At 43.8% G+C, this 13,161-nt stretch overlaps 1 protein-coding gene across 1 annotated transcript in view; it reads left to right on the forward strand.

The window, feature by feature from the left end:
• LOC147679655 (uncharacterized) overlaps positions 1-13,161 on the forward strand; it is a 215,292-nt gene that overhangs the window by 103,555 nt on the left and 98,576 nt on the right. The window contains exon 5 of the mRNA XM_086943234.1: positions 6,949-7,128. Within this exon, the coding sequence (XP_086799360.1) occupies positions 6,949-7,128 (180 nt within the window). The remainder of the gene's footprint in view (positions 1-6,948; positions 7,129-13,161) is intronic.

Raw genomic sequence — 13,161 nt, forward strand, 5'->3', positions numbered from 1 at the left:
TATTGATAGATGTATAGGATGAGAGATAGGGTAGTGCATTGGTAAGAGTAGTAGAAAGAAGTTTGAGATGAGTCAGAAGGTTGGGCTAGAAGATATATTGAGCGAAGTACAAGCTGAGAAATAGGGAAGTGCATTGGAAATGTTAAATAAGAAGAAAGTGATAAATATATAGATCCATAAGTACATTGAAAGTATATAGATGCATAAAGGAGGTATGTAAATTGGGCAGCATTTCTGGCCCTGGTCCTGGTCAGTCAAAAATCAGGCAACTGCCCTTGTCCACTCTTCCCTTAGCCTCGAAGCCCGGGCTGAGACACCCTAACCCTGGCCTTTTATAGCCCTAGGTCAGAATCTCCTAGAAGACAGACAGGCTCAATCCACACTTTGGACTTCTGCAGGTAAAGGCCTCACAAACTTGAAATCTAACAATACTGTTTAAATAAAACGTTACTCCCTCTCCTGGCCAAAAAACAAAATGCACAGTCCCTAGTAAACACAGTTTAAACAGCTCACAGATGCACCCTCTGATGTAAAATATCCCTGTTGCTGGTGGGGGGGGCAGGGGGTCAGGTTTCACTGGCTTGTGAACACAAAATGGTGACTGGGGCTGCACTGCTTTAACATACATGTCTTAGCAAAGAGCACAGGAGAAATTTGGAGGGAAAACGGAATAGTCACTAGGAATGAGAGGGAAAAACTACAGAGTTTGGACTGCAAATCCCGCAATTCAACACGTTAAATGGAAGCAATCATGGGCAGGAAAAACTACAAGTTTAAAACACAAAACAGGTGATAAAATATGCAATCACATGCAGGCTAAAACTACAATTTCAAACTGTAACAACCACAGGCAAAGACAGTAATCACAGAAAGGGAAAATCGTTTGTTTAAAAACTTTTGTTTTGGGGAAGAGACAGCAGTAGTCTGCCTCCTTACCACTTCCTGGACTCTGCTCACTGCAATCAGGGGCACAGGTAGGCTGCAACACCCAATAGAAGGTTTTGTGGGTCTATTTCTAATGCGATACTTGTAATATATTTTATTTGTGATGTCATTTCTTTCCATAAAGAAGGTATGTGTGGAAAGGACCACCACAGAGCATTGAGTCCTACTATGCAAACCCCAACATGCATCTGAGCCATTGAACATGGCATTTAGATGGACCGGAGTTGGGCACCATCGAATCACTATTTTGTGTCCATTTTATTTATACTGTGGAGTATTTTGCTGCCCATACCCAAATTATAGACCGAAGCCTGCCATTGATTTTACAGTTGAATTACATCATGTAGAGTTTTTTTATGGGATGTCTTTGTAATGCTTAAATGTAAAGATGCCTTTTTTGTTTGGCACTGAGAAAAAAAAAGTCAATGTGAGTTTTGTATTTTGATGACTAATTTTTAAATATATTTAGGCGTGCCCACAGAAGCAGCTGTCTAGTGTGGATAGTGTCTGTGAAGCAAAGGTTGAACTTTTCCTGCAGGATATAGCGTGTTCGTGTTTACCATTTTAGTGGAGTTCCTCTAATTGTGAGGATTGCCTGTCCCAGAATCTGTACAACCTGCGGGAAAAATACTGTAGAAGATAGCATCCAACTAAAAAAGTACCTTAGAGACTCATGCTATTCCCCTGTCAAATTGGTTTCAGGGAGGGTCGCAGCACTGAAATTGCTACCCTAAATGTGCTTGACAATAGTCTCTGTATACTAGACGAAGGAGAAGCTAACCCTCTAGTCCTGTTACACCTGTTGGCAGCCTTTGACCCTCTGAAGCACAACATACTGCAGAAGATTGGGCTTCAAGGATAAAGTCCTAAACTGGTTAACTCCTTCCTCAAAGGCCATACCCAATTAGTCAAACTGGAGGGCTCTACTTCCAGAGCTTGTATCCTGCAGAGTCCCCCAAGACTCCACTTTCTCCCCAGTTCTTTTTATTCTCTATGTTGGACCGCTTAATTTGCTTCTGGGAAACTCTGGCATCCAGGTTCACCAGTATGCCGATGACATTCAACTTAACATTACAACCTCATCTACTCAGGACCCCTACATACTCTCCAAGAGGGCATTAGTAAACTGCATGATTGGTTGACAGCAAACGTTTTAAAATTCAGTCTGAAAAAAAGACAAAGGGGGTCTTTACGATGACGGCGAGACAAGCTGATGGTGGCGGTCTCACCGCCATCAGAAGGCCATTCCCCGCCCGCCCACCACATTACAATGGCTGACAGTTCCATGGACCGCCACGCACCCAAAGGGCTCCTTGAGCCCTCCTGAGCGGCGAAGGGCCTCCCAATCCCTGCATTGGTGGGGGTGCCTACCAGGCACCGCCATAGGGATTAGAATGTCCCTCCCCGCCAGCCTTCCCATGGCGGTTCGCCCACTGGCGGGGATGGACATTGGGGGCCAGTAGCGGGCCCCCCTTCCTCCTGGCACATTTCTTTGGGTGTTGGGGGGCACCATATCCCTGAACCAATTGGCAGGCACTGCTTAGTGCCTGTCACGTAGTACGGGGATATGTAAAACATCCCTGTTTGACATTGCGACGGGTGCTGCAGCCAGCAGCACCCGCCACAATGTAAAATGTGGCCAATGCGACTGTTACAGTGGCGGTCACATCATAATTTGGCCTGTGGGACCACCGCCTGGTAGGCAGGCGGTCCCAATTCCTGAAACAATGACTAAAGTCCGTCCGCCATCGTAATCAGCCCCACAGTTTCTACTTGCCTCCCCAAAATCCCAGGACAATATAATCCCTAGTTTAACTGCCAAACTTATAAATTCAGGCTTTGCAACTACCTCCCCTGACTCAGTCAAATCACTCGGGGTCTAACTAGATTTCCTTCAGTGATAACCCATGTAAATAAACTTGCCCAATGTGGTAATTTTGAATATCGAGCGTCTAAGGACTGCTGCCCATTCGCTGATCACCTCCAAAATTGATATGGTGAATGCCATCCTTTCCTGTCTTCCTGCTAACTCCCTACTCCCCCTAAAGGCCATTCTCAACTCAGCAGCCTACATGATCACTGAAAAGAACAAATCCAATCATTTAACCCCCATTCTGAGGAACGTCCACTGGCTACTGCTTGAGGCATATATCACATAAAAAATCTGCCGTTTCACAATTAAAGTTTTGCATTCAGGCTAACCAAGCTACTTAGCTGACCTTCTGGACATTTCCAGCGGAATTAGGTGCTTCAGAAGCAAGCACTTGCTTCTACTGGAAACAACCATATTACGCAGATCCCTTGCCCTAAAACCATCATTCTCAGACTCCCCACTCGCTGCTTGGAACTCTCTCTCACTTCAGATGTGGCTAGCACCAAACATCTTCTCTTTTAGGAAAGCTTTTAGTACTCAGCTGTTTAAGGTCCACTTTGGCCTCAGAGTGATGCCCGAATGACAACTTAGATTTTAATTTGTTTACAAAGCTTTTTTGTCAGCTCTGTTCTTCTGTTTCAAAAGACTTTCCCTTTCAGTTCCTTTTACCTTCTTCTCTTCTACTTTTGCCTTACCTCCCTCTACCATGCATCAACCTTTTCTTCTCTCATCAACTACAACCTTTTGTTATGGAACTGTTTTCCTGTATACAGATATCATTTTTATGTAAAGCTCTGCATACCTCAAGCTGCAGTGGAGCCACATAAACACTGTAAATAAGTACATAGTGAGGAAGGCTATAGTACCTTGCCTGACTAACTGACTTCAGTGACTTAGTAAGATTTGAGAGGACCACAGTATAGGATATTTAGTCTACTTATACTTGTGGCGTATCCATTAAAAATATTCCAGAGGAATGAAAGAGTTAGCTTGCTCAACTAGAACCCATGGTTGTTTAGACATATATGGCCAATTAAGTGTGAAGCACAATTCATCTGCTTATACAGGATAGTTCTCCGTCATAACATGATTTATGCAGTGTTGCTACTCTGCAGGACTTAATTTGCTACAGAAAGGTCAATAGCGTCTTGTGGATTTGATCTATTGTGTGTTAGTGGAAAGTGATGGGCATTACCCATATTACTTAGTACAGTCTGGGTAGAAAGTTTGCTTTTATACAAGCGATTCCATACAAGCGATATTCCAAAAGCAGAGTTTTTCCACTCTGCGATATTTGTGTAGGTCTCCTTGGGTGAGATGTTGTGGGAACAGATATTTTTAGACACTTGTTAGAAATGTTGACTCCCAAATGTGTAGGTTGGCCCGGCGACCAGTTCAATCCTTGCTTTTAGTTTGGAGTTTACTGGTAATCGATGGTCCCCGATCTCCACGCCTATTAATTTATTAATGTTGATTTTTAAACCAGATCTTGGAGAACTCATTGAACTGTGATAAAAGTGATGGAAGAGAGCAGTCAAGATCAGTGAGGAAACATAGAATGTCATCTTTCGAACAACAAATGATTTAAGGTGGTAATGTCTCTTTATATTGCAAACAGTATCTTTATTTGTATCAATTTTCGTAATTTGAAGCACCAGACTGGGGGCAGAAATAGAGTGAAAAAGCGGACCTCCTTGTCTGATTTGTCTTGGTTTTTTCATTTTAGCTGAATACCATACAATATTTGCTAGAATGTAGGATTAAATGTTCATAGGAAATCGTTTTTAACTAAGATTGTCACTTGCTTCTGTTGAACACCATCTTAGCATCTGATGTCAGGAGAAGTATTTGCTCTTATCTGTGCTCCGCTATTGCCTGCCAAATTGATATTATTTTTTGTGGGACTGTTTTTAATGAACCCAGATTGCCATGTAATCACCAATTGTGGTCATATAGCCACCATCTGGTGATAGGCATAAACATGGGAATGTCGTTTAACAGTGTAAAAGACCTGTATGGCCTGCACAATGTAGGGAGCTGTCCGGGAAATTAACTGTGAGTCCAGCATGTTATTTGTTTCTACTTTATAGGTTAAAAAATGATTAAAGACTTTTGACAAGGATCCAGCCAAAACGTCTTGGTAAGCCATATAATAGGAAGCTGGAATGCCCTCAGGTCCTGGTGCTTTGTCCTTAACTAACCTTTTGAGTTTCAGGCTTCTTTGACCTCTGTGGTCTCAAAGAGGTTCCTCGATAGCCTCTATAACGTTGGGCTTTAGGGATGAATGGTGACATTTTCAAAATAACATGAGATAGTTGCACCCTGAGTGCTATAAAGAGTAGTATAATAGACTGAAAAACATTCAAGATCATAGCTGTGTATGTATACTGGACGTCTCTGCCATCCAGAATGTCTCAGATAGTGTTGCGGGGTTGTTTTATTATGATCCTGTAGGCTAAGAATTGGTCTGCTTTTTTACTTTCTCGAACTATAGTCTGTGTACAGCATCTTACAATTTCTTTACCTTTCAATGCTTGCTCAGCTTCCCCTGTCACTTTAACCAGTGCTTTGTAAGAGGACCATGAGTAACCGATGGTAGTGTTGATTTCCAAATCAGAAAAGTACTTTCTAGATCAGCTTTCTTTTTCTTGGCTAATTTCATAAATCTGATAATGTGTGCAATTAATTCTCTCCTAATTACCGCTATGGTAGATTCCATGTCTTATTGCTAATGTCATTCTCTTTGAAATAAAATCCCAATGTTTCCCAGATTGTATTTCAAAAGCTGGGATATTTGTATTTGTTTGTAGTGAGCATGTGTATTGGACTGCTGCTGTTATTCAGATTTAATAATCTCTGGGTGATTGCTCTGCGCTTGTGCTTTTGTCCCTTCCTTTCTACTGATGGGTAATCTACCAAAATACAGGGGATTGGAGCAGTTTGAACAGCAGATGCAAAAAAATAGCTGTTGAAGATCAAATGTATGTGTGGTCCTGCTCATGTTTTTGTTTCTACATACTAACTTGACTTCTACCCAGACAGCCCCTTTTCCTCTGCAGGAGATCAGGATATTCAAACGCTACCCTATTTCCATTTTAGCACCTAATTTTTGGAAAAAGTTGCCTTCTAGTATTTTTTAGGTCTGTCTTTGTTGGCATAAAAGTTGCAGTTAGAAATTCATCTGCTCCTACACACCAGTACTCAATGGTTACTTGCACAGTTGCTACCTTTGGTAACTAGACCTGGCAAACCTAAGTATCTTTGCTCTATTAGCAGTATTTTTCAAGTGGGACATTAAAGAGCTTTCTGCCACCACTCGTCGCAAGACATCTCTTGCAATTGTGCTCTGCGGGGGTTTCAAGATTTTATTGCAAGTAGAAGGAAATTGAATAGACTTTCACAGGTCGGGTCCTTGTGGTATGATGTTTTAAAACACAAATGCCTGTTCCACTCAGTGTGACCTCAGTATACTACAACGGGCAAACAACAGGTGTTTGTGTCTAACTCCGTTAGCGCCTTATATGTGCCAGTTTGTCCTAAATCATCTCCTACTAATCACTTGACAACTACCTAATCCTGTACCCTCGGAGCCACCCCAGAGTATCCAAAGAGAGCTTTGCTTGATTTCCACTAGAAGCAAGTTTGCAAGCCCTCAGCTACAATATATCATTTATACAGACTGGATCACAGCATTGCGAACACATGACCATGAACCTTGACACGTCTCTTGCGCATTCTGACAAGTATGAAAGATGATGCTTCAGCATCATCAGCTTGACAAAACCATGGAGCAGAGAAACGGTTGCCTCTCTTAATCATTTGATTGTTGGAAGGTTCTGGTAAGAGGGCTATGGACTAATGCACCCCTCCTCTGTTATTCACACGTACACCCCAAGGCTAAAGATGTATTCAGGAACTGTTTTTTGTATGGTCTTGGACAACCTGCTATGGAAAAGCATCTAGCTTATGGGTGACTGGCCATCTCTTTCTGGTGCCTGTGAAAAGTAGTCAGCGTTCTGTGTCTTGATACCCTCATCTGTAGTCTCTGGGTGATAATTTTCAATGTCACAGTGTCTTTTATTTCGATCTTTTTGTCTTGACAATTCTTACTTCATGTTTTTTTTTCAAAGGACAGCAGTTTGAGCACTGGGATCCATGTTGGAGCAGATGAGATGGTCAGAGTTACTTCCCCTTCCTCATGTTCGTCGTCTTCCTCTATTACCCCGCATCAGAGTCAGATCCAGATGGAGTTGGATGGGGACAACGGCAGTATCATGATTGACGATGGACCTAGCACTGGAGCTGGACAGGTAAGCATGTGCATATGGGACATTCAGTATGATATACAGCAATAGCCAAGCTCTGCGTTGTCTGCCACACAGTCAATGCTTCTTCCTCTTCATTTTTCATCCTGGCAACCTTTGTAAGTTATGCCCAGTTTCTTCAACTGGCTACATAGCCAAATAAAAGTTCGCAACAGTAAAGAATGTATTACTTAACTAATAGTATTAATGCTTCCCATGATTATTAGTCTCCTTGAGCCATGCTTCAGATGTACCATTTTCCACTGGTGTTTTATGTTATGTTAATTTAACTTGTAATGTACATGAATCACCCCGGGAGGGGTATCTCAGCGCCACAGTGAACCACGAGCAAGGCAGCACGAGTATTGTAATAGCTCAGTCTTGAGAAGCTTTCTGACATGAAGTTGGTCCGTGCACTTCCGTATGTGAGTGGATAGTTTATTCCAGTAGTAGGGGGCCATGTAAAGCTCTGCCAGGAACGTGTTTTCCTGATTCGGGGCATAGTGGGAAATGATTTGACCATAGATCTTAAAGGCCTGCCCGGCTGGTAAGGAAAACGTTTGTCAGCCAGGTTTCTGGGTCATTTGCCGTTCAATGATTTATGCACTATGCAGTAGATCTTGAAAATGATTCTCTTGCGCACTGGAAGCCAATCGACTGAGCGTAAAATGGTAGTAGATGCAGATCTGAGATGGGTCTCTGTACTTTCGACCACTTGAAGTTTGGCAAGTAGAGACTCATTAGTGGCAGCTAGAAGGGCATTGCAATAGTCCAGCCGGCTGATCACTAGTGCCTGAGCACTGGAAGCCAATGGACTGAGCGTAAAATTGGAATAGAGGCAGATCTGACTGGCATATTTTGGATGAGATGGGTCGCTGTACTTTGGACCACTTTAAGTTTGGCAAGTAGATACTCATTCATGGCCGCTAGGAGGGCATTGCAATAGTCCAGCCGGCTGATCGCTAGTGCCTGAACTAAAGCTTTGCACACCAAGTGGAAGTAGAGGAAAAACAGACTCATCATATGAAAGCAGGTGCCAGTAGCAGCCAATACTTGATCTTTCATATTTAGAGTCTGGTCCAAGCGAATGCCCAGATTTTTTACTGTAGATTTGGGGGTAGGTTCTACGCCGAAATCAGTTGGCCACCAATCCGGGGACCAGAGCAGTTGGGTTCTGCCAAAGAGCATGATCTCCGTTTTGCTAGCATTTAAATAGAGAAAGTTCTCAGTCATCCAAGCCGAGATAGCTTTCATCCCATCAGCAAAACGTCCTTTCATAGTGTGGAAGTCTTTATCAAAAGATATAAGAAGTTGAGTGTTGTCCGCATATGAAAGAGGTGTGAGTGCATAAGGTCTGATGATTTTGGAAAGGGAGGCTACATAGATGTTTAACAGTTTGGGGCTAAGACATGAGCCCTGAGGTACCCCCTTGTTGAGCTCTATGATGCGGGATCTAAACGGACCTAGATTGATGGTCTGGGTTCGATGTGATAGGAAACTCATCAACCATTGCAGAGCTATGCCACAAATACCTATCTCCTCAAGTCTCTGAAGCAATCTGAGATGAGACACTGTGTGGAAAGCTGCAGAAAAATCAAGCAGCATTAACAATGAAGGCTGGTTTTCATCCTGGGAGCATCTGATATAGTCTGTGACCGCTATGAGAGCAGTTTCAGAGCTATGCATGAATCTAAAACAATTGGGAGGAGTCCAAGATCCTGTTGGATTCTTAAAACTCCATAAGTTGTCTATTAATGTGTCCCTCCAATAGTTTACTTATCAAGGGAAGAAGCGAGATAGGGCGATAATTAGACTGGTTTAAGGCTGGAAGATTCACCTTCTTACGGCTAGGAGTGACCTGGGCGGCTTTCCAGTATAGTGGAATCCTTTTTTAGCTGATCGAGAGGTTTAGTAAAGAGCAGATGACCGGGGTGAGCTGATTAGATAGAGTTGCTAGGATCTTGCCTTGGGCAATGTCTAGAGGAGACCCTGATTTCGCTGCCTTCAAAGCTTTACAAACAGAACCTGACCTAAGAGGTACAAAATTCTCTAAGGTTCAAGTTTTTGCCACATTAGGGAGGGTGCTGTTGGATTCTAATCCTATTTGATCCACAGGTCTAGGAAAGTTATTGTAAATCAGATTAACTTTTTCTTCATAGTGGTATGCGATGGAATCACATAAAGCACTGTGAAGGTGGGGGTATCTGTTGAGCAGGCATGTAGGTTTATGAAGGATTTAAGGACTTTGTATAATTATTTGGTGGGGTTCCCAGCCTGTCTAAGTTGTAGTGAATCTTGTGCCTTGCGCGCTTTTTTGACGTTGCCATGGTAGAGTGCTAAGGTTTTTTTATTAGCTTCTCTATCACTGAGGTTATGGGCTTCCCGCCATCCATCCTGCAGTTTTTTGCGCCAGGCTTTCTCCCAAATTTGGAGTATACCATGCGGTATGTGTGCCATGTTTAACTACATGCTATTTTTTTCCATTGGGGCCATGTTGTCTATTGCTGTTTTTAAGGTCTCCTGGTTATCCGCTAGTGCCTTGTCCACTTCCCCAACCTCCCCTAATGTTGGAATGGTGAACTCCTTTGTGAAGTTATCCGGTGTTACTTTGCGCCATTGTCTCACAAGATTTTGCTTAGGTTTGTTTGGTTGTTCAGGTTCACATATTGAAGTGACCCAAAATCCAATTAGTGAATGATCTATCTAAAGGAGGGGGCAAGGGGGCTCACAGGACATGAAAGGAGAATTAGTAAAAATCTAATCCAGATTGTGGGCCCAATATGTGTGGGTACTTTGGCAATCTGTTTATGATCTAGTGTAGCAGATCAGCTAGAAGTTGAAATGCCTCTATATTTAAGGGGTCTTCACTGTGTACATTGAAGTCACCCAGTGAAATGTTTTGATGAAAGCATGTGGGTGGCAATAAGTTCCATAAGTTTGAGACTAAAGTCTCCTGTGGGTCTGGGGGGGCGATATACAAGGGCTCCTTTCCAACAGACCTGGGGAGAGAGTTCAAACTTGAAGACACATATCTCTGCCCATTCTTCCAAAAAGGTCTCAATTAGGGAGAGTTTCAAAGAGTCTTTAAAAATGATAGCTATACCCCCACCCAATCTGCCTTCCCTATCCAATCTCAATATGCAATAGTTATTCGGAAGGGGTAGTGCAATGGAGTGAGTTGAGGTAGATTTCAACAAGGTCTCTGTTAAAAATCCCAGATCAGGTGAGGTAGAGGCCAGCATGTCCCAGATGTCGATCATGTATTCGGGTAGTGATCTTACATTGCATAGAAATCCCTTACAGACCCGTGGGGACTGAGGGAGAGGGTCTAAAGGGACATAGAAAGGCAAGTCATAACCAGGGGTATAGGTATCACTAGGTGGGTTCAGAGGGTTCTTACCGGCTTGGTTCAGCGTAAGGCTTTGAAAGTGACATCTTAAGCAAGTTAATGGACCTTCGAGGTGAGGTGGAAAACTTTGTTTGCAGGAGGGTTCATTAGGGGTTAAACCCTTACCTTGGTCTCCAATGCGGATAAGTTCCTCAGCAGAATGGTGATTTTAATTGTGCTTCTAATTTCTGGGGAGAAAGGAGCAGGGGTCCTGGCTCCGGGCCATGGTTGGGCACAGATCGGCTTGCCTTTGGCGCACCCGCTGCATGCGTTTGCTGCGCGTAAACACCGACATCTCATTAAAATAGGAGACCGGGAGCGCAGCTAGACTGCTGACCCCCGTAGTCCCCAGCCGGAAACTGGAAGTGGGAAAGCTCTCTCTCTCTCTCTCCACAGCAAACAAAAGAATCCACAGTGGAATGGAGAGCAAGGCAAGCCCAAGTAGCTAAAAATTAAAAGTAAATCCAACTCATGCGTAGACTAATAGTAAAAAGAGGTTTAAATAATTAAAACAGTACATAGAAATACTTTGAAACAATGCGTGGAAGTAAGATTGCTGCTGCTGCTTGCCTGCAGTCTTTCCGCTTCACGCCAGTGCCGATATCTGATTTAAATAGAAGACCAGGATTGCAGCTAGACTGTTGACCCCCGTAGTCCCAGCTGGAAACTGAAAGTGGGAAAGCTCTCTCTCTCTCTCTCCACAGCAAACGGAATAATATGCGGCGGAACGGAGAGTGAGGTGAGCCCAAGTAGGTAAAATTAAAAAAATGAAGCCTACTCTTGCACAACCTAATAGTAAAAAGAGGTTTAAATTATTAAAACAGTGCATAGAAATACTTTAAAACAATGCGTTGAAGTAAGATTGCTGCTGCTTGCCTGTGGTCGATCTTGACAGAAGCGCTTGGTGCTTCCACCCTTCACATTGTCCATTACTCACCTTGCGTAATTCTGTCTGACTCGCCCTGTTTTATTCGCTAGCAGGGAGACAGAAGGGAAATGGGGAAGACTTGCATGATCCAACAACTACAGCCAATTTAAACTAGATACCCATACCAAATTTTGTAGCTCTTCAGGGGTCATTCAACAGGCCCTAGAGATACCCATTTACATTTAGTCAACACACCGTTGCTGACATCTTGCATAATTGAGGCTCAAGTGTTGCATCTTTTTCAAAGGAAAAAGTGTACAATTCTCTCAAAAATGGCACTGGCAGTAAGATGGATGCCTAGGAGTTGCACATTAAAGTAGCTCTTCCGAGCTATTGTGCAAGAAAATATAATATGACTGCAGACAAGCAACTCAAAAAGTGAACAGTAGTAGATTCAACCCAAATCTGTCATAGAAGGCATCACCAACAGCACCAAGGACATCTTTGCCGTAGTGAAAGTCTTCACCTCTTCTATAGCCAGCTCCACCAGTGTAACCCTCTCTCTCAGTACCTCTGTACCCAGCTGACCCTATTCTTCACCAAAAACATCATCAACATCTACGAAAACTTTAAGCCCAACTAGACAACTCTCCTCCTTTCAGCCTGCCTGCCCATCTCTACCAACACTCAGAGGACCACCATGACCACATTGCCCTCCAACACCACTCAAGAAACCGCAATAACCATGGAGTCCACACACTCTGAAACCTGCCGTCACCACGTCTTCATCAAAGAACTGGACCCCCATCACCATAGCCTCACCTCGATCCTCAATCACTCAATCTGCACAGCCAACTGGAAACACATCAGAATACCCCCCTTCAAGAAATCCCCAGCAGATCTACCGGTCGGTCTCCTTACTACCCTACACATCAAAGGTCATTGAAAAGACGATAAACACCTAGCCACCCACCTCATTAACAATTACCTCCTCGAGACCACTCAATCCTGATTCAGGCCCAGCCGCAGCATAGAGACCTCCCTCATCATCACCAAAGACGGCATCCAGAGGATCATGTAGAGAGGTGGAACCATGGTCCTCATCCTACTGTATCTTTATTCAGCCTTCAACACCAGCCGCCCACTCCAATCCTTATCCAACAACTGCATGAAGCCGGCATCCAAGGTCGCACACTTCACTGAATTGGCTCCTTTTTGGCAGGCCACATCCAGTTGGTCCGCCTGGCCCCCTTCACCTTGGACGCTGTCAGTCCTAATCTTGTAGCTCCATATGGATGCTCACTCACATCCCCTTTGCTCAATGCTTAAATGGCTAGCATCATCCACTTCAACAACAAGGGGGAACCAGGAGCTTTTTAAATTAGCTCCTGCACCGTGCTCCTGAAAGTCGGTTAAGTAGGGATGTAGTTCCTGACAAAAGGGAGAGGGGAGGGCACAGGTCTTGACTGAATGCCCTCACACATCTCAAAGGATGTCATGATTCATCATTGGGCTGTGCTCCTCGTCGGGCCGGCGCTGCAATGCCCGACAGGCACCCGCGAAGGGGCTCTTTGCCTGAGATCTTTTTAAGAGACAGCCTTTGGGTGCGTGGGGGTATGTGGTCAAGGTAGTGAGTTGAGAGTGAAGAGTGGGTTAAAATAGGTCTAGTACTGCCCTGTGTGGAACACATTTTTATTCTGGGGTTATACTAACCTAACTAAAATAAGTGGACCCTGTCTGCAGGCTATGGTCCTACAGGGTCAAGATAATGCAAGTGGTCGAC

Source organism: Lissotriton vulgaris, chromosome 11 (genome assembly GCF_964263255.1).
Source record: "Lissotriton vulgaris chromosome 11, aLisVul1.2, whole genome shotgun sequence".
Classification (NCBI taxonomy): domain Eukaryota; kingdom Metazoa; phylum Chordata; class Amphibia; order Caudata; family Salamandridae; genus Lissotriton; species Lissotriton vulgaris.